Consider the following 21159-nt stretch of genomic DNA (forward strand, 5'->3'; position numbering starts at 1 on the left):
ATGCACATTTGAACAAACTATGGCTAAACCAAACACCTCAATTGCCCTAACCAACACCTATTAGCAACTTGACACCCAAGTACTTAGGTTCAGCTGCCCTAGACCAACGAGACCTGGTCAATGTCCACTCACTGTAGGTGCCCAACTTGCCCTGATGAAGCCAGTTCATCCTGGATCCTTCACATGGAACTACGCATGGTTAACATACTCGTGTGAAAGCACCGACCTTCACTGAAGCAAAACTACCATGATGACACTAAAGTAGAAGCCCTGCTGCCAGCCACAGTTCTAACCCTTCCTTAAAGCTTTCAACAGACAGTTCTGTACATTTCATAGACCTTCTCATGACATCCAACATTATACAAAAGTATAAACCGTGATAAAATTCAATGAACAGCTATCAATTACCTATGTGCACTTTGTTGCTATGGAGTTCTGCAAATCCCTATCTTCAGTCCTCAAATCACAAATAAGCTGGAACGTGTAAGGCTGTACTACATTTTAGTGTGTCTTTCTAGTCTTTGGTTCTGTATTCATTTGTTTTCTCTATATTCATTTCTCTTCATAAAGACACAATAAAAACCTACTTCTCCCATCAGTCTTGTAGTTAAGCCCTGCCCACTGTATCCATTGCATTACATAAAGCTCTATTCAGATTTCATAAGCACTGCTCAGAATTCTGAGTAGTTTAAAGGGAAATTTCAAAACTCTAATCTTTCAGATAAATCTTTGTGTTTTCACTCTTTTAAAGATATATTTGGTAAGTAAATAAATAGTATTTGGTGAACATTTTCTAAGTCAGATTTTAATTCCTGCTCTATACCAAATTAGAATTAAAAATTAAAAGTTTAATTATCTGGCTCTCAATGTCTACCCTACTAAACTGAGGTAATTACTTCTTAATATAACATCTTAGTATATATCTTTACTAAAACATGTAAATGTAGAAAGCATGTGTACATACATAGTATTGTTAATATATTAGGTTCTACCAAATTTACTAATTTATATTGCACACATAAGCCGTATAAATTCAAAGACCATGTTACACTTCATAGAACTTTTTTCTAAATGAAAAATATTCTTTAAACACATTTAGAGATTTCATGTTTGATCTTATTCCTTAGATTTTCAAATATTTTAGATGGGGGAAGATTGTCATATCACTCATATATTGATTCCCCAGGAAAATATGCTTTAGTTTGATGAATGCCACTCTAAACCACATATTTGAATCATAGTGCTACCTATTAGACACATACTACAAAGCTGCAAAGTTAACCAATATGTATGTTCCATCTCCCTGAAGCTCACTCAAAGACAGTAAAAACGCACGACCCTCACAAACCTTCCTCACGTCAGGTAAGTGAAGGTAAGAGTAAAACCATGCAGATATAACAGGAATGGAAGAATGCTGGAGAGAAATAACGTATTTTGTCACCATGTAACACTGGCATTGAAATTCTGCCATCTAGACTTTCTAGAGTCATGGCAATTCATAAAGACATACAACACAGCAAGAACACCAAAAACCTAAATCTGACTAAAATAATGGAAACCAAACTTCTGATAAGACACTTGTCCATGGTACAGGGATGCCTTAAACACCTGTGAAATTTTAAACTGTTAGATACGCCTTAGGTCTGGGAGGCCACGGCTTATCCTCAGGACGCTGTCTAGACTTTCAAAGGGATGCCCTCTGGCAAATAAATCATAAATGAACACCCCACTCTATAGCGTTCTTTGACAAAGCCCCTCCCTTTTAAGAGGAGTTCCCTCCAGTGCACCCCTTTCAGACCCCAGATACTCTTTATATGGGAATATAGTACACTCGTGCTTCCCCCACCCGGTGTCTTGTAAACCATTCATGAAGTCTGACTGTACATCTTTGATCATTTTCATTCTCTGGGCATCAAAGTTATCCCAAAATGTGAACGTTACAAAGTATAGTTTCTGTATTAACAGTCTGAATCCAGGTGTAAGGTAGAACAGAGAGAAAGAAGCAGGCAAGGCAGATGGTGCTATTTCAAGTGTCTTCTCACAGTCACCCAAACGTGAGAATACTTCCCTTAGGAGCCACCTACAGGCAGGCAGTAGACTGTCACATTCGATTACATGCACATACAACTTCTCCCCGAAATAAGGTTCAGATGAACTAAAATTCACACACTGAGCGAAGGAAACAAACGGGATGCAGACTACTTCCAAAATTTATGTTTTCATATGAATGTAGACTTTAATTTAATGTCAAACATATACAAGTTAATAGGTTCAATTACTCCCCGAGTGGCACAGGCGAAAGCAACTCCACCAAGAGATCACCGTTTCTGAAGTGAGGGACTTCACACAAGGTTTCCACACATGGTCCTCCCTGAGGGGGAAGGGTTAGGGTTTGTCTTTGTTTTTTGTTTGTTTGTTTTTGGTACTAACCTCTTAAGCAAGTTGGAAATATGTCCGAGGACTCCATTTACATGTTCTTGGCTAATGTCCTTCCTAGCTATAGATCTGGCTTATGTATCCACTACAAAGCGTAGCTACTGATTCTTCTCCTTTGGTGGAAGTCAGCCTCCTCCACTGAAAGCTACACCAGGAACATGCTGCCTGATTACCACCTGTAGACAGCAACCACTTAAGTAAGAATCTGTTGAATGAACTCATTTTTCTTCAGTTTTACAAATAAGAAGGAGAAGTAGAAAAGAAAAGCAAAAGAACCATAAAGGTAATTTTTTTTAAAGGGGGGGGAAAGGACAAATTTTAAAAATTATACTCTAAATAAGAAGCTTATTAAGTTATATATTTTAAGTTAGCAATGAGCATCAGATAATTAATTTTTATTTCTAATATGTATGCCCCTAACTCTTCTGGATTTACTTCCCATGTTTTAACAATGTTTACAATTTCTTTATTAAAATTAATACCAGAGTAAAAAATGCTTTATCTCTCTCACTCTTCTACCACGTAACTATTTTTATTGAATTTTACAACTGAAAGCTGTAAGCTGGACTACTGCGTGCCTAACAGAAGAAATGGAGTAGAGCAAGCTCTTGCCCACATTTTTTTCTTCTTGCTTCAAATAACATTAGAAATTTACATAAAAAAATCAATGACCACAGAAACAATTCTGCATATGTACAGAAAATAAATCCATTATTTAGATGGTAGATGCTTTCAATAGTCTGTTAATTTAGACTTATCAGTTTGACAAGCTCCCGTTTTCTCCTATCATATAGAAACTTGCATCTTATATGAGTATCTGAAACACCCAAACTGAGAAAGGCGTCTGCTCTGGTACCGCCAGAATTACCTAACACTTCGACTTAGGGTAACTGTTTCTCAAGGCCTTAAGATAACTTCCAGTAACAAGTTCTTCCAGCCTTATTTTTAGAGGACTGTTCAAAGGCTGCAGGCATAGCTGATTAAAAAAAAAAAAAAAAAAAAAATTGGGAGCCAAGGGGGATAATGATAATGGCTTTGCTTAATTAAAATGTAAAACTTCAGCATCTGAAACTCTGTTTTATGATTTAAAGGAAGGCTTCAGTGAGTCACTCTCTTGACAAGAGCATTCAGACTGTAGAGAAGGCTACAAAAGCGTTAATGACATTTACCCCTTAATAAGAGCTGTTCACACTTCATGGTTTTTCCTTGTTATTGCCTGGGACAGACACTAGCACCTCATTGAAAGATCAGTGCTGCAAGGGAAAAAGGCCCCCTGAGATGCTGAAGACCCGCGGAAAAGCACTAAATCAGGTGATGTTACAGAGGTGACATGCCTGACTCTCAAGGGCTCTCACGCACCCTATGGATCTGCAGCAGCTAGTACACTGCCAATGAACGCCCTCCCCCACTCCCAGCAGACAGGGCATCCTCTTGCTATGGCTGAGGAAGTGAAGGCTAGGCAGGAAAGAAATACACCTCTTTCAGGTACTCTGGGTCTGGCACCGTCCACATGTCCTGAACAGCTTTCTGTTAATCTCCATCGATGTGCAGCTGAATGAGTAACACGCTGACCTTTTCACCTAAGAAACCACAATTTGAATCCAGCAGAAAGTCACCAGAGGATCAATGGACAGAGATACTCATATTTTAAAGGAATAAAGCACCTCAAGAAAAGAGAGGGAAATTTATTTATTTATTTAAAAAAAAAAAAACACAAAAAAACCCAAAAACCATTGTGTTGGCCACAGATTCAACTGGCCTCCCTGTCTCTGCTGTTAGAAATTGGAACCCCGATTGATTCAGAATTAAAAAGCTCCCAGTCCTGGCCCTTCAGATCTCCCAATCTGGCAGAGGCCCATGGCTACTGCGAGATAGACATTCCCTCACATGTCAGAGCGTGGGACAGCAATCCCACTGCTGAGAGAGTGACGGCTGACTCGATGGAACATACTCAGCATGAACTCAGATGCTGGCAGGCACAGAGACAAGGAGCTCTTAATTACCCTCTCAAGAGGAATCTGAACCTATCTTATTGTTCATTTAAAACTTACGACTGTGGCTGTATATTTAAAAACAAGCAAATAAATGAGTCAATTTAAGGTGCTTCTCTGACTTGCCAATTTCGTGTCTTATCAACAAACTATGAATAAACAGATCTAATATGAACCGGTACTCTGGAAACAAAGACTATTCTGTTATTTAAAGTCTGGGTTACTACATTCAGGAGCCAATAATGTTAGCGGTCTGTGTCCTACTCTAAGGACACAGAAATGCTTATTGTTGATAGAGGCCTCCTTCAGAGCTGTACTGAAGAAGAAAGAAAAAAAGCAGAGCAGAACATACCACAGTTTAAATTACTGCATTTGCTTAACACTAATTTTTAACACAAAACAAAACAATCCACAGTAGGGAAAACATATTAAAATAAAAATAGAAAATACAAAACCACATTACTCATAGTAACTAGAAAGCTGCCGCTGACACTGTTATTATGGCTTTGTGAGAGAAAAGTACAGAAGAATAAAGAAACATAGAAAGAAGCTCTGGCTCTCCAAGTCAAAAAAGCATGTTTCTCTGGGTTCTCTACATAAGGATCACACAGGAAACAGATGATGAGTTCTGGATGCGAAACGCCCCTTGAGCAGTGGCCATTCTCTCGTGGGTTCTCTGCTTTCTCTTTTGGTGTCATACAAGACAATCCATTGCTGTAATGTACACTTACCACTGTGTCACCTACCCTCCTAGTCCACTAGCTTAAGTCTCCTTTTTTTGCAAAGGAAGAGAAAGTGCCGGAGGGTGGGTGGACAAGAGTAAACACACCACTCCATCGCCACCAACACTTCCTAGATGGTAACAGGACCACTGTGGTTAGGTAATTATTTACAAAGTCCCAGGGTATAAAAAAAAAAAACAACAACAAAAAAACAAAAAACAAATTCTGGATCAGTGAGCTATTAGAATCACATCCCTTAGAAAGAGGCAGTTAGGGGAAAAGAAGAAAGCAAGCAAGCAGGCAGGGGTAGTTAGTGATATGGAAGCATCAGACAAGTCGAAATCCATGCCCACAGACCCCACGCTCAGAGCCTGCAGCCAAGTGAAACCAACTCCCCAATAAACGTATTCATTCTCTCTCTCAAATACAGCCTTCTTCCTGTATGCAAAAAAAAAAAAAAAAAAAAAAAAAAAAAAAAAAAAAAAGCCTGTCCCATCCTTTCCATGGAGTAACAGCGCACTTCTTTTTCCTAAGCACTGCCTATTTCAACAGGTCTCCACAGACTAATTCCGTTTGGCAGGGGTCACTCTGACTCTATTAGTCAACGGATTGGCACACACTGCATCTTCCGATCACTGCCAGCATTCCATGTGCCAATACCATGCACGGATCAAACAAATGCATCTATGGCTATGTTGTCTGGTCTGTGTGGGCTTAGTCAGAGCTTCTAGAAGCTGCTGCACGTCCTTCTCTCTTTCGACCTCTCGCAGCCCTTCACGGTTCCACACATCAGCGTTAGAGATGGGAGGCACAGTGAGACAGGAGAGTCTGGCTATGAAAACCTCTTCCCACCCTAACTGTGAGTCACAGCACCTACCCCTTCACCAAACTGAGGAAAACACAGGGAAAGGATGCAGTGGCTCAAATAAAACGTATGGCCAAGTAGAACCATGAGATGTGCGGTTCTCGAAACTTAAGAGGCGGAGTCAGGGACTAAAGACTGGCCCGCCTATGGAAGCACATTTGCTGAGCTTCGCTATGAATTTATAACGCTACATCTGTCGATCCTCAATTTTTTTTTTTTTTCAAAGTAGGTTGCCACCAAGAAAATGAGACTTGTGGACAGGTTATTTTGACATAGTTAGAAACTAATTGGGGGCTGGCCTGAGGTTGAACCCCACAGTTGAGGAGCTGTCTGCTTTAAATTCAATGAAGAATGCATAGGAGTGATACTCCAGAGACAACAGTTTAATCAATAACATCTAAAAGCAACGCAGGCTGTGGTGATGGTGGTGTGCACGCCTGGGATCCCAGCTCTTGGGAGGCAGAGGCTGGGAGATCAGAGTTGAAGTCCAGTTTGGTCTACAGGGTCTCAATGAACAATGACAATGACAACAAAGAATTATGCCTTCAAGGAAACCCGAGTTGTTTCTTATCAAATGTAACTCGTCAAGGAAAAGTGGATCAACTCTGCTTCTCCTGATGAGTTCAAAAGCCTCTTTCTATGTTGCACACACACAGGCCCTATTCCTGATCACTGCCTTCCACCTCAGAGTCTGGTGAGCCATCTGGTGAGGTACTTGGCTCTATGATACAAGGGTGAGAGGAAGCGCGTCTTTGTTTTAGCTCCGAGTACTAAACACCAAGCTGCATCATTATGTCTGAGGACTTTGTTTTCATTACTGTTCGAATAGTCAGAGCTTTGCCAGGGGATTCAAAATCTCTGTACTCAACTTCCAGCTCTGAGTCTGACTAAGGCCTTGAGCCATGCTGACTTTAGAGCGAGGGATAACAGTCTCCCAGACCATCTCTTTAATAGGGAGGCTAGGAGGATTGCCAGGATAACGTCTGCAGATGGCTCAGGCACTGTGGAAAAAAAACAAAGGACTGAAACATGGGGCACTGCCCCAAGTCATCGATCTTGTGCCTGTCCTTGCTAGAAAGAGAGGGCTTCTGCTCACTCACGCGGTGTTCCTCCTGAGAAAGACTCATCAGTGACAGGATACAAAGGTAACTTGTTCATGAACCACGGTGATCATCCTATATTTACCTGGGATGTCACCCCTCCTCTAAGCCCTCTGCAACTCTCTTAGTTTTCATCAAATAACTTCCTTCCCATCATTTGATCAGGGCTGCCTTGCTCACTGCCTCGTGGGCTTTAGGAAAGACCTGTGCTGGTGGACTCTACATAGCAATTAACTGATTAAAAGGTTACATAAATAAACTACAGCTAGGTACTTTCTTCTTTATGCTCCTGGAATTCCCTAAAAGTTTGCGAGGCTAGTTAATACTCATTTTAAAATCTGCCCATTTTATTTTCTAGAGCTGGGAACTGAACCTCGAGGCCTTGTGCATGCTAGGCAAGGGCTAAGCAAGTGCTCCATCGCTGAGCTGCACCCTGACCTGAAACTTTTATTTCATATAAAAGCCTGCTCCAATGATTTCTAACAAGTTTCACTTATTCTGCCCCAGGGACTGGAAGAGTTGATGAACTAGAAATACAAAAAAGTGGTTAAAAAAAAAAAGCAGAGTCCTACAGAATAAATTGTTTCATTATAAAGGCATACATGTGAACACACACAAAGCATAATAGTTAGTACTTAAGTGTGCCATGGCTTAGTTAAGTTGTGAGGTATTTAAATATAATTTCATTTTATTACAGGATTTATAGATGAAGAAACTGATATTGGAATGATACATCTGTGTTAGGTAACAGCTGTCAACGTTAACCCCAAGGTTTACACCAAATTTATCCAACTGCAGAGTCCAGTGTCTGTCACTATTCTGCTCTCCTTTATATTCAAGTATGTTCAAATGTCTAAGCATGTTTCCGTGTGTGGTTATGTGCATTTATTTACAACAGAGAAGTTGCTTTCTTTATGTCTGAATGGCTAGAAAGACATTCTGCTCTAAGGGGGATAGTGAAATATAGAATTCCAGAATTCTATGGTTGCTGGTGGTGCATGCCTTTAATCCCAGCACTTGGGAGGTAAAGGCAGGCAGATCTCTGAGTTTGAGGACAGTCTGGTGTACAGAACAACTTCTAGGACAGCCAGGGCTAGACATGAAAACCCAAATCCAGAATTCAAGGCTATTTTATGAACTAAAATGAGCAGGTAGGCAATAGGTTATAATAATTGATCATCATCTTCCACCATCATATTAGCAGTTATTGTTGGCTGTACTAAGTAGCCCTTCATGTACACTCTTATTTTCACAACAAAGCTGTGAGGTACTATTATTAAGCTGTTTTACAGGTGAGAGATTCATGTTAAACAAAGGCAAAGGCTGAATTTCATACTCCTGATAAGACATTAAGCCAGGGATCTGCCTTCCCACACAGAACACTGGGAACTCAGCAAGTGTGCTGAAAGGGGAACAAGAGGTTTGTGGTTGTGATCTTTAGGGAGCTTGCTATACGCTACTATGCCAATTTGAAGTTCATGTGATCACAGAAAAGCCATAGAGCCCATACAGACTTCTATGCATCAAGTGTTAAGTTTCTGAAAGTAACTACTAGAGGGGTGGATGGGGATTCAGAAACAAACATGTGAACCTACTTCTCATGGGATAATATAAATGTGTTTGTTTGATATTGACATTTCCTACCACACAAATACCAGAATTTGTTTCTTTTGCATAAGCCTTTGGCTAGGCAGCCTGGAAGCCTTTACTTCTGACCTGCAGAGGCAAGGCACATCTGTAATCTGTTGTTGTCTATTCCTACAAAGTCAGAAGAAATGCTAAGGCTCCTCTGACCAAATGAAATGACTGGATATTGCATGAGTTCTGTAGTAAAATACCATGCTAGTCTTAAGTTTAAGAATATTTCTTTGATATGTATTGAGTGAATTTGTAGTACTTATAGTAATGGTTTAACAAGGGACTATATTTAAACTGTGCTATGAGCCTGAAGTGAACAGTTGTGAAATAAAAATAACACCAGAAAAAAGAAGGGCTCTATTGGTTTAGCTAGTACTGGCAAAAACTGGATTTCATCTTATTCCTGTAGAAAAACATTACCCACACAGGCAGAAAAGTAGGGATTTGCAGGCAGTGAAACCCTTCCTAAGTGAATCCTATGCTAAGGAAGAGGTAAGTGTGTTCCAGAACTGAATTATTTGGATGAACTTGGCAAAAAAAGAGGCATTAGCAAGGACTGGGGAAAGCTGCTTACCTTTGTTTTCAAGTCGACTTCCTTTAAAAGTCCTCAGAGCTTTTATTATGCTAATGTGTACCATGAAATGCTCAGAGAGGGATCCAGCCTGTGGTTTCTCCTACATTGAAAGCTAGACTTCTCAGACTCATGATGGTCTGAGAAATGCTAGAACCATGCGGCCCAGGTTACCTGCAATGTGCATCACTGAGCCTCTGACACACTGGCTGCTGACACTCTAATTACTCAGAAAGACTGAACTGGTTCTTAGAATTCTGGAAGGACTCGCTTACAAGTGGGGAGTTTTCCAAAGACAGGATGGAACATGCACCCAGGCAAGTTAGATACATGTTCAAACTAAAGAGAGGCTATGTGAAAATTTTATTTTTAAATGACTAAATTCAATGATGATAAGTCAGAGACAGAAAGGAAATGAGGCTGGGACAAGAGTGCAGGCCACTGTTTTTATTGATTGTGAATAAATGTGTCCATAGAGGATGTCCTGGAGTAATAATAATTATTATTCTTTGATTGCAGAAAATATAGGTTCCTTTGAATTTATATTTTAGCACTTAAGGGACTTTTCTGGAAAGCCATCCAGCTCTCCTTTCTGAATGAAGACTTTAGCAACTACACCAGAGACCGCTGGGGTTTTCACGTCTAGGAGATGGCCCACCTTCTTACGTGGTTGTGGTCCAATTTATGCTGTTCATTTTACACCCAACTAATTGGCTGGCTTACATACGCCACCTAAGTGAAAGGCTCTTTAACAGATACCCGAAGCTTTTCAATGACTGTGTGGCTTTCCTGTCATGTCCCCTTTTCTCTGAACATCATATACAAATGATAGCTTTCCTGAATTCCTGATGACCTCCTCTTCCCCTGCAATCATACACTCCCAGTTTGAAAAACAGATGACATATTCTCCTCCACTTTTAAAACTCTTGATAAAGGTAGAAGTATCTGGGCATACATAAAGAATGTAGGTTTGGGCCCAGAGGGACTTAGATTAATATCCTGGCTTGACCAGTTCAACTTACCGTACATCTTTATTTGCCTGGTAACACAATCTATAGCCAACTGCTAACCAAGTCAATATGTGGTAAGACTAACAGCCACCCTAACTTGCCTTGATAATTACTCTCCTTTAACTGACATAATATTCAATATACTGTTGTTGAGAGCAATAATGTTAAAATTGATGCCTTGAGGGCTACAAGACAATTGAGTTTTAGCCAGATAAAATGACTTGTACACTAATGGTGCATTATAGGCTTCCCCGGCTCTCAGATGAACAGTTTATAGTCTACCTGTACAAAAAAAAATGTTACATATAATTATATTCAAAGTCATTTGTGCATACCTTATCATTACCACACATAAGTCTAAAGACTAGTCAGTAATCAAGAACATCCTTTAAAAGAGGGGATGTTTTCATAGCTCAACTTCTTTTGTCTTTTACAAAATGAATATTTTCTCAGAAAGTATTCTCTAATGTTTGTGCCCTGCAACCTTTTGTTTCTATTCTAACCCTAGAACTGTTTTACACAGAACAAGTATATGATAAATGTTAAACGACAGAAAGTGCCATTTAAAGAAAATCAATACTACATCAATTCCATCAATAAAAGAAGACAGAAACTAAGCTGAGAGTTCCTCTAATATGCAAAATCTATAATTTTTCTGAAAATATCAATTCTAGACTCCTAGAAATGATAATTTAAAATTTGAGACTTGACAACATTTATATTAATGAAAATTAACTATAATTATATCAAAATGGCAATATATGTAGCATTTTTATGTGCCACTTCCTTTCCCAATAAGAGAATTTCTATATATTGGTTTGAGGCTTTTTGCTGTCGTCTACTTAGATACTTCTCTTGCAATTATATCTCATACAAAATGAAATCTACAATATATTTGTAAGATGGATATTTTCTATCCTGTATAGACATAATAAAATTTTGGGAAAATTAATACCTAAATAATTATTTTATATTTTTACAAAATCTCTGGTCAAATAAGAACAGTATAAAAAAGCAGTGTCATAAGGTTGTCTATTAATTAACATCAAAATGTGACAGGAATCACTACAGAGTTGTTATGATGGCAAACCAGTATAGCAATGCACATATCTACATGTTGGAAGTCATGGTGTTGAAATACAGTATTGATGGCAGCAGCAAGCATCACAGTGGAGTCAGTGAAGATGTTATTTGATAGGATTTGAAAAAAGGGAACCAGCTAAGCTAACAGATACGTGAAGGGGAGACACGTGAAGAGGTTTTGTTGTTTGTTTGTTTGGCTTTATTTTGTTTATTTCTTGTAGGGAAAAAAATCCAAAAAAGATGTTAACAATCACGTGGAAAGTGCTCCAGAGAGATCTGGTACTCCAAAGGTCTCAGAGCCAAGCTAAGCAGGGATGGGGAAAGTGGTCCCATGTTTTCTTCATCCTGGATCACGCATCTCTTCATATTCCCTGGCTCTTATGACTCATCCACCCACTTACCGCACTGAAATAGTTGTACATGGGGCATGTGAGAAAAGATGCAACACACTACTTAAAACTGTGGTGTTAAGAGTGAGAATGTCTCCTAAAGGTTCGTCCATTTGAACATGTAGGGTCCAGTTGGCAGTGCTGTTTAGGGAAGTTCAGGAAGTGTGGCCTTGCTGGGGAATGTCCACTAGAGGTAGGCTTCAAAAGGTTAAAGACTCCTGCCGTTTCTGTTTGTGTTCTCTGTTTAGTGTTCGTGGTTAAAATGTGACCGGTCAGCTCTCCATCCCTTCTGCCACGTGTGGTACCTGCTGCCTCTGCCTTTAAAGATGTGCATCCTCTGGAATTATAAGCCAAGATAAAGCCTTCTGCAAGCTGCCTTGGCCATGGGGTTTTTCCACAGCAACAAAAAAAGAAAGTTAATATGAACTAAAAATGACGCATATAATTATTGTCACCCTCGGTTCATGTTCTGAGGGACAAAGCTTCCATGCTTCTCAGGTCTAGGCTCGTACTAAACTAAGAATTGTCCCAACACGGAAGAGATAGGCCTTTCCATGTCTTTTTCTACTCTTATTCACTATGCTACTGCTGGTAGCATACTATCTGTCACCACTGATGTGTAGAATAGTCATGTACAAGAATGGCATGAATTTGTATGTCCTCATCCCTATATCTGTAGTGATGTCCCTCATCCAGATTAAAACATGAGGAGAAAGGAGCATCCCCACTCAGTAGAGTGTCCATATAATATGTGTATTCGGCAGCTGAGGACGTACATTTTACAGGGCATGGTTCAGATCATAAATATCAGTTATATCTAAGGTACTCCACAGGGCTGGCAGAGCCATAAACATTTTTCTTTCCAAGAGGTCAGCTCTGGATATATCTCCATAGGAACTTTCAAAACAGACTTAAGATTCTACCTTCCCCAACTGACATTTCCTTCAATATAACTTAGTCTTGCATCATCCAGATTTTGGATCCTGGGGTCTCTCAACATGTTGTTCTCAACAGCCACCTCTCAAAGTTACAGGAAGACAGAAAGATATAAAAAAGAATACCAAAGGCAAAATGACTTATGGCATAGCACCAAAAAGGCAATGAGAGATGGGGTATTGATGATAGGGTGGAAGCTATACATTTCCCAAATAAATCCAGAAGGCTTACCACATTAGCAGTGACACTGATATAAGGAGGGACTCCAGGATATAGAATGGTCAAAGTAAATCCACATGTACATGTTCCAGGGTTCCTAGCTCTGAAGCTACAACATGAGCTTTTGCAAGATATACGGATATACAGTTCACGCAGGTTACAATTCTTCCCTTGATTTGGGTGAAGATACAATAAAGCTCAAGGGTTCACAGCACTCAAGGGGACCTTGCCTCCTGGACATGGGAAATACCTTCATGAACCCAGGTGGAGAGTAATGTCAGATTTTCAAAACTCATCCCTCGTCTCAAAGATAGTAAGGCTTACAGAGGGAAATAAGACAGCTCACTTGGAAAGAGTTGAATTCAAAGGTGCACATAAAGCAACACGCGTCAACTGGCTACTTTTCCCTTCAACTACACACTCCAAAGGCCTGACAGGAGCCTACAGACAGCACTCTCCCTGTTCCATCTCCCGGATCTGAGGAGAATACACCTCTCTGGCTGTGTGAGGGAAAGAAGCAAACCAGAGGTAGCCACAGTTCTCATTGAAACCCACCAAGAGTTGGCCCAGATGCAGTGCTCAAATCCTTTCCTACCTGAAGGATGTATCCTCGGACATAGTCCCTCAGGGTCCAGCCCAGGCCGTGTAGTATGTGCAGCACTTCCTCTTGCTTCAGGACACTGAAGAGCCGGTCTAGCAGTATCTTTAGCCGCACAGGCACTGCCTGCGTTCCATAGAGCATCAGGCTGCTGATGTCAAACACGACATTGGACTGCACAATCTCCACTTGAGTGGGGTGGTACAGGTGCTGTGTGCTGAGTTTATCCAAGGCTGTGGTCATCCCACCGATGTCCCAGAGATAGGGTGGATAAGCAGACAGAAAAGACAAAAAAAAAATTCATTATAAACTTTATTGGACATTGTCCAGGCTCCATTTTGACAGCTTACGACCATAGATATTTAAGCAAGAGCTCTCACGTCCTGTTTTGGAACTCTTATGACTTAGGATTTATAAATCACAGACAATATCAGATAAAATATTTGACTTATAGAAAGAAAGTCACTAAGGAATTTTTTTCTTAGTGATTGTGGCTTTTTTTCTAAAAACATGACTAATTAATTCGCTAGTTAAACGCCAGCTCAAGTTATCACAGTGCCTTCTATTCCTCTACACAAACACAGTAACCCAAATTCACACTCTAAAAAACAGGCTCTACATTACCCTGTAAACAAGGTATGTGCCAGCATGGACTCGCCTTTAAAACAGAAAAAACTCGACTCTGCTATCACCCTTAGACTTCCTAACCCGTCTTAAGAAGAGGAGGAGCATCTTTTAAGTCATAGGGTAAAAGGCCTCGTTCAAACCTGGCGAGGTGGAAACCGTGTACTTGCAATCTTAGTGCTCAGGGACAGATAAAGAGAATTCAAGCCCAGGCTGGGCTACACAGAAAAGTCATCAATAAAGACAACCACAAACAGCACGGTATTCAGAAAGAAGGAGGGAAGTTGATGCTTTGTGTGGAGGGCTGAAGATGACAACTCAAACTATCTAAGGGAGATTTTTCTGAAACTTTAGTTCTCCGAAGTTCTCTCCTGTTTGCCTGTGGGGTCGTTTTGTCTTCACTAGCTTGATTCCTGGAAGTTACTCACTTACTTCTGTTCAGAGTTCTTCCAGGGGTGTCAGATGAAACTAAAAACAAATGATTACGACGGGGAGTTTCTGTGATTCTAGCTAATGGAATTATCTCCTGGAGAAAGCTGAGGACGGATGGGCAATTTTATAGTAAACACTTTGCACATTTCAGTAACTGTCTTCTCCTCACCTCTACAAAATGCATCTCTCCCCCAACACTAAAAGCCTTAAGATAAGATCACCAGGTTTATTTCCCATCCACATCTGAACTACTGGGAACCCAACTGCTGAGAGCACAAAGGACGAGGCCCTAGCTTCTCCACTGTCGATGAAGGTGATAAAAGTCTCAGCCACAGGGCTCAGGAGATTCAGCAAAATTCAAGAGATGGCTCCAAAAAGGCACCCAGAAGTCCTCAGAAGGACGGAAAAGGTGTTGCAATTAACTGTCAATACTATATACATATGCCCTAGAGAGAGAAAATGCAAACACTGTAAGCCAGGGAGGTAGTCATCTAGCCTCCCGAGTCAGGCAAATAGTTTCAACGTTCTGCCTTAAGTCATAGCCACATCTGAGAATCCCCAAGGTTCCCGCAGACTCTAAGCTACTGAACAACCTGCATCAAATGCTTTCTCCCGAACACTTTACCCCACAGCAGTGTCGCCAACAGCCCAAAGACAAGCCGGACAACTCCCATTCAAACATTCCAACACTTCTACATACTAATGGTGAGATTCAAAAGAGCATGCACACCGAGGGTTTTTTTTTTTTTTTTTTAAGTATTTCTAATGTATTTTTTAGGGCTCCTCCTCCACTCTCATTTCTTCCTGACTTGAAGCCACCAGAGAGTTCATGTACTCTTGATAAATTGCTTTCTTACATCCACAGTGTAAAGGCCCTTATCATTTACCCGCTGGCTTCATTCAACACATTTACTCCCAGGAATACTTTGTCAAAGAGTTCGGGTTTCCCCATACTTCATTTCTTGCAGCTGATTTGTCTGATCTCTCCTATTCTGGTGGTTAAGTCAACTTTGAATAAATAGCTTTAAAAATTAATTTAACGTTTGGGAAAGATAAGGGTTTCACAAGCTTGCAGATTGAAGTCAGCTCTCACTCCACAGGGCATTTAGGCTGCAGAAGGCAGGAGAGGGTGTTGCTATCTTGTTCTTCACACTCGGTTTGACTATGCAGCCTTGTGATGAGCAGCTGATCCAGTCGGAGCCCCGAGTTAGACATGGGGAAAGGGGAAATCTGCCCCTCCTCCTCTTCCCTTCCTCAGCCCTCCGAAAGCCCCACTGAACAAGCCTGTTTGTGCTCTGACCACAACAAATGAGTAGCTGAAGGGATCACAGAGAAACAGTAGGACACCGAATCCTGGATTTGATGCATAGGGTTTGGCACTCTGCATATCTGCAAAGTGAATGCAGACTCATGTTCAGATGTGCTCGGTAGCCGACAGGAAGTGCTATCCCTTCTTCTGAGGCACTGAGAAGCTACGAGTCTGGTGGTTTCAAAGAGAAAGAAACTGCGTGAGCAGAGGGTGGAAAGGGACAGGGATTTTTTCAGATAACCGTAAAATCATGAGTAAAATATCTAATACAAAATATTTCCCTCTAAATACCTTTTATAACCAGACAGGAGATGGTCAGGATATGTCTAACAGGAGTTTTCTTCTACCATGAGGGAGGGCCCTGGAGACTGCACTAAGTTCATTATCAGGACTGGCGGCAAGCACGTTTACCTACGGAACTATCTCAATAATTTATGATCATTCTAGATAAATGTGTCATATATAAAGAAGTAAGAACAGTGTGACAAAGCAATATGTACAACAGGGCTCGACAACTTATTCTACAAGGATGTGATTATTTAGTAACTAGTTTGTAAGCAGCAACTTTTCTTTAAGAATTAGTCACTTATACATTAGAGTATGGAAGGAAGCCTGGTGTGTGTGTGTGTGTGTGTGTGTGTGTGTGTGTGTGTGTGTCCCAGTAAAACTTTATTTACACAGATAGACACAGGGCCAGCTTCACACCCTAGTGCATAAGATGTTTATGCTAGTAAGTGCTAGTAAGTTAGTAGTAGTAGTAAGAACAAAGTCCAAGGAGGCCACAAAGAAAAGACTCTCAAAAGTGTCAGAGATGAGTCATAGATGAGGATGTGGAACATAAACAGCATGGCTTGAGGCTATCAGCCATGATTTCAGCCTGAATGCAGCATCGAAGATAGACGGATAATCATCCTGTGTTAATGACTGGCTTCATATAGGCTCTACACTCTACCAAGGAAGTCTGTTTTGCCGTTCCAGTCTGTAGGGGGTCACCAGCAAGTTTGCTCAGAGACAGTGTTTAAGTAGTCCTAGCTGCCTTGGAACCGTCTGCGTTAGGCCAAGCTGGTCTCCAGCTCTGAGATCTGCCCGTCTCTGACTCCTGAATTCTGGTATAAAAGTTGTACACAACCACACACAGCTAGGTTAACAATTTTTGATAACATTTAGAGAAATAAAAATTAAGAAGTTTGGTCTTTTAACTGACATAAATGTGTGACCCAGAGCTGGGTTCTGTTGAATTCCAAGATCTCTCAAACTCTGTGAGGATTCAGACCTAACTCCTGAATGGTGAGAGTCGTGAGCAAGGCCATCAAGGACAAGCCTGTCTGTCCTAGTCCCTGTCCACAACAAGGTGGAATGATGGATTGTAAGATCAGATTCTGGGTTTTAGTTACAACTAGTGGGAATTCTCTTTTTCTCTGAATTTGTAGCTGGCAAAAGTGCCAATAAATGGGAATCATATGAGTTGAATGAGTTGGACAATATCATACTCTGTAAAAGACTGCATGCTGGTATTAATGACACGCTTGAGACCAAGAATGTATCTTCCTTAAAACTTTTGGCTGCAAGAGTGCAATAATCAATCATCAATCAATCACTTACTTACTTTCTCTCAATCTCTATTTCTCTGTCTCTCAAATAGAATCTTAAAATTAAGGTCAGAAGTACTGTTTCCAATCGATATCTCAATTACTGTTTGGAAATCCTGTCACTGATTCAACCTCATTTTGGGGAACACTTCCAGGTAGATGCCATGTAATTTCAAATTTACTGCCTGGTTCAACTAAAGGTATATCCCCCAGTCCAAATAAAATTCATAATCACTGCTATGTCTGGAATGAGAAATGTTCTAAAGAAGTTCACCTTTTATAAACGCACAGAATGATATCTTCCACAGCATTAATAAAGAAAAATAATCATAGGAGAGACAAGCAAACAGGGAAATGGCCATTTAAGCACTTACTGAATGTCCTGTGTCATTCTAGGGCTCATTTCATTTCATTTTAAAATTAGAAATACATCATGTTGCAATGATTATATCTACTAAGATGACAGGCTCAATGGAATTAGGTTACCAACCAAAAGGAGCCATTCAGTAACTTCACCCAGGAAAACCCTGCTTCTAAATGTGCAGATAAACAGTCAATAAGACATGTGTAAGTCCTTATCATGTTGGACGCCCCTAACTTCCAGCAGTCTGGGCTTCCTGCCCATCACTCTGCTGAAGCAAGCATTTCAAAGGTCACCAACACCTGCCGTACTGTGAAATCCAATAGATTTTTCATTCATTATTCTCCGTGATCTCTCTACAGCGGCTGACCTTATTGATCACGGCTCCTCCTAAAATGCTGTCCTTCATCCATGCATAGGTTCACATGCTCATCAGCACTTATTAACAGATCCCTGAGAAGTTGCTCTATGTAGATGAAATGTAATTTATGTTGTAGCCTCTGCCTTCAAAGACAGAGAAATGCCGTCGGAGCTGTAAATGCTGTGCGGGACTTGATTGAGATGCTCTGTGGCACAGAGGAGAAAGAACAAGGTGGAGTCATCTAAGTGACTTAGGATGCTAGCAGTGAGTAACACAGGTAGATGGGGTCAAGGCAGAGGTTCTCAGTCATGGGATGCACCGGAACCACCTAAGGGGCCTGTCAGACCAGGGAATGGGGCCAGTTCTCCTAGACTCTCTTATTCAGTGGGACCAAGACTCTCTCGACATTTCTATTAAGTTTTCACAAGATGCTGATGTTGCTGGCCAGGCGTCTACTCCAGCCCCCTCTTCACCCCCCAAAAGAGTGTGAGAGACCTGAATAACCATAGAGGCAAAAGGGTGCCGATGGTTCTGAAAGGTCAGGTGGGAGGACTATAAGGAGCTTTTATCCTAACAAGCAAAGCCTATGGAATGTTTTTAAATTTTGTGGTTGATGTTGCTGTTAATAGGACACAGAAAACATTGAATGCTCTACAAACTGGTAATTTTTACTTTTATATATTAAAAATGATGAAAGCATAGAAGTATAGTTAAAGCAGCAGGGCTGTTTGTTTGCTTGCTTTTAGCATGGGAGGCATGATACATAGCTTCTGGGAATAACAGGAGCTAAAGGAACTAAGACAAGGCCAGCCACGGAACGGCACGCACAGCCTTGGGAAACACACAGGAGCAGGTTAAGTCTGAGGACTAATGTCAGGCGAGTCTCACAAATCTACACTGAAGAGTGCCCAATAATGAGAAGTGACTCCAGACGTGCTAAGCATTAGGCTAAGTTTTACTATCCTCAAGGCTCAGTTATTCTTAGGACAGGTCTTTAAGAGTGCAGAAAAGCCCCTAACACATAAGTGGTGTTTACTCTCTAAATCCAGTTTAATTATCATTTTCAAAACACACTGGATAAAATCTGTAGACATAATTTTCACATAATTTCTTTCAGAAACTGTGATTACCACTCAATAAGGTAGTTATCACCTATGCAATCAAACGACATAAAATACCTATTTCACAATCTCTGGTGTGCACGCGCATGTGTGTGTGTGTGTGTGTGTGTGTGCGCACACACACACACAACACACACACCCCAAATTGATTTCATCTTATGAAGTTTACAATATGTTCTTTTAGAGACTAGAAACTTACTAACAACTGTATTTAGTCTATTAGTAAAATGGCGTGAAACTAACTAACTAAATACCCAAATGATACTTTTTAGCAGCATACACCTCTCATTATAAACATGTTAATAGTTGTGACCATCATATATCCAGAAAAGTAAACCAATGCCAGGTGTCTCGAGAGTTACATCGATAACAGTAGAAAACATCACAGCAACAGTAGGTAACTTTTTTTCTTCTAAGCACTATTTATTCATGGATAATCTGTGAAGAAACAACCTACAGTTTCATCTATTTCCCTGACAGATAATCTACTCTTTGTTTAATAAATCATGAACATTAATATTCATATCACTTTTATTTCACCTACATTGATGACTAAAACTTAAAAAAATAAAAATTTACATTTATAGATGTATGTTCTTAATTTTACTGTACCCACATGATAGGTTGAATGAAAGGAGTCTTGAAATGAACTTTTATAGTAATGCTATCTGGGAGAAAGACAGCTGGAACCAAAGATTAAAGTTCAGGGCATTGCCTTGACGCTGGCTTTAGAGTGTAGACAGTAGCTGCTGCTTTCCATACTCAGGAGAGAGTCGCAAGACCAGCTACATCACCAGTTGCGTGATAACAGTGACAAGGCGTATGGCACTGTCATGATTGCTCTTGGGTCTCATTGTTCTTTCAAGTATAGCACTCCGGCGGCTTGAAGGGTGTTACCTTAACTCTGAGTGGAAAGAATAGAAAGAAGAACAAGCTGAGAAGCAGGGTAGGAAGATGCTTAGTACAAAGATGAAGCAGAACTACAGATGACTGGGACATTCCGATTTGCAGGGGAAATCTACCGAGAGGCAAAGAAAGCATCAGGTTTCCAGGGAAGCAGCCTTCATGCTACTCTCTGTGTTAATCTGCCGCTAGGAATCCAGCTATTCTTGCACAATCCTGGAAACCCCACTCCATACTCTTAAATATAAACACATAGTTGACCTGTATGGCTCAGGTAGGACTGGGAAATGTGGCCACAATCTTTCAAAGCCAACTTATTTGAATGTGCTATTTTCTCTCAGGGATGCTCCTCTTTTAAATGGTGTAAATTAAAAAGAAAGAAAAACAATAAAATTATCTATCATCCCACTAAGCAAAGCAAGAACTTGTGTCAGCCTCATCTTTCACTGGGTGGTTTTATACAGCTGAGATAATAATTGCAGATACCAGATTCTGTCTTGTTGAAACTGTTTTCCTCTCTTAACATTATCTCGCAAGAACATACAAAACCAGCTCTAATTACTTCTTGCTCTCTTGCATAATCAATCGCTTATTAGTCCCATTGCAGTTTGTCTTGGATCAATTCCTCCTTTCTAACCTAACTCCTACCACTTCAAAACAGGTGTTTAGTCCCCCCGTGCCCTCACTGTGGCAATGGTCTTGACTAGGTTTTGGTGTTTCTCTTAAACTTGTCTAGTACAGTAAAGCCAAGGCACTTTCCTCAGTGAGAGATGTAATCCATCTCTGAAAGGTTTCTATTACTCTCCCAGCCTTTCCATACAACTCACAGCTTTACCTCAATACACACTCATACATGGGTATGTATGTGCCATGTACACCCCCTACACACACACACACACAC

General features: G+C 40.5%; 1 protein-coding gene across 5 annotated transcripts in view; it reads right to left on the reverse strand.

The window, feature by feature from the left end:
* Bnc2 (basonuclin 2) overlaps nucleotides 1-21159 on the reverse strand; it is a 401863-nt gene that overhangs the window by 104260 nt on the left and 276444 nt on the right. For all 5 annotated transcript variants that reach the window (XM_021200278.2, XM_021200277.2, XM_029539739.1 and 2 more), the window contains one exon: nucleotides 13556-13791. In XM_021200278.2, the coding sequence (XP_021055937.1) occupies nucleotides 13556-13791 (236 nt within the window). The remainder of the gene's footprint in view (nucleotides 1-13555; nucleotides 13792-21159) is intronic.

Source organism: Mus pahari, chromosome 6 (assembly GCF_900095145.1).
Source record: "Mus pahari chromosome 6, PAHARI_EIJ_v1.1, whole genome shotgun sequence".
Lineage (NCBI taxonomy): Eukaryota > Metazoa > Chordata > Mammalia > Rodentia > Muridae > Mus > Mus pahari.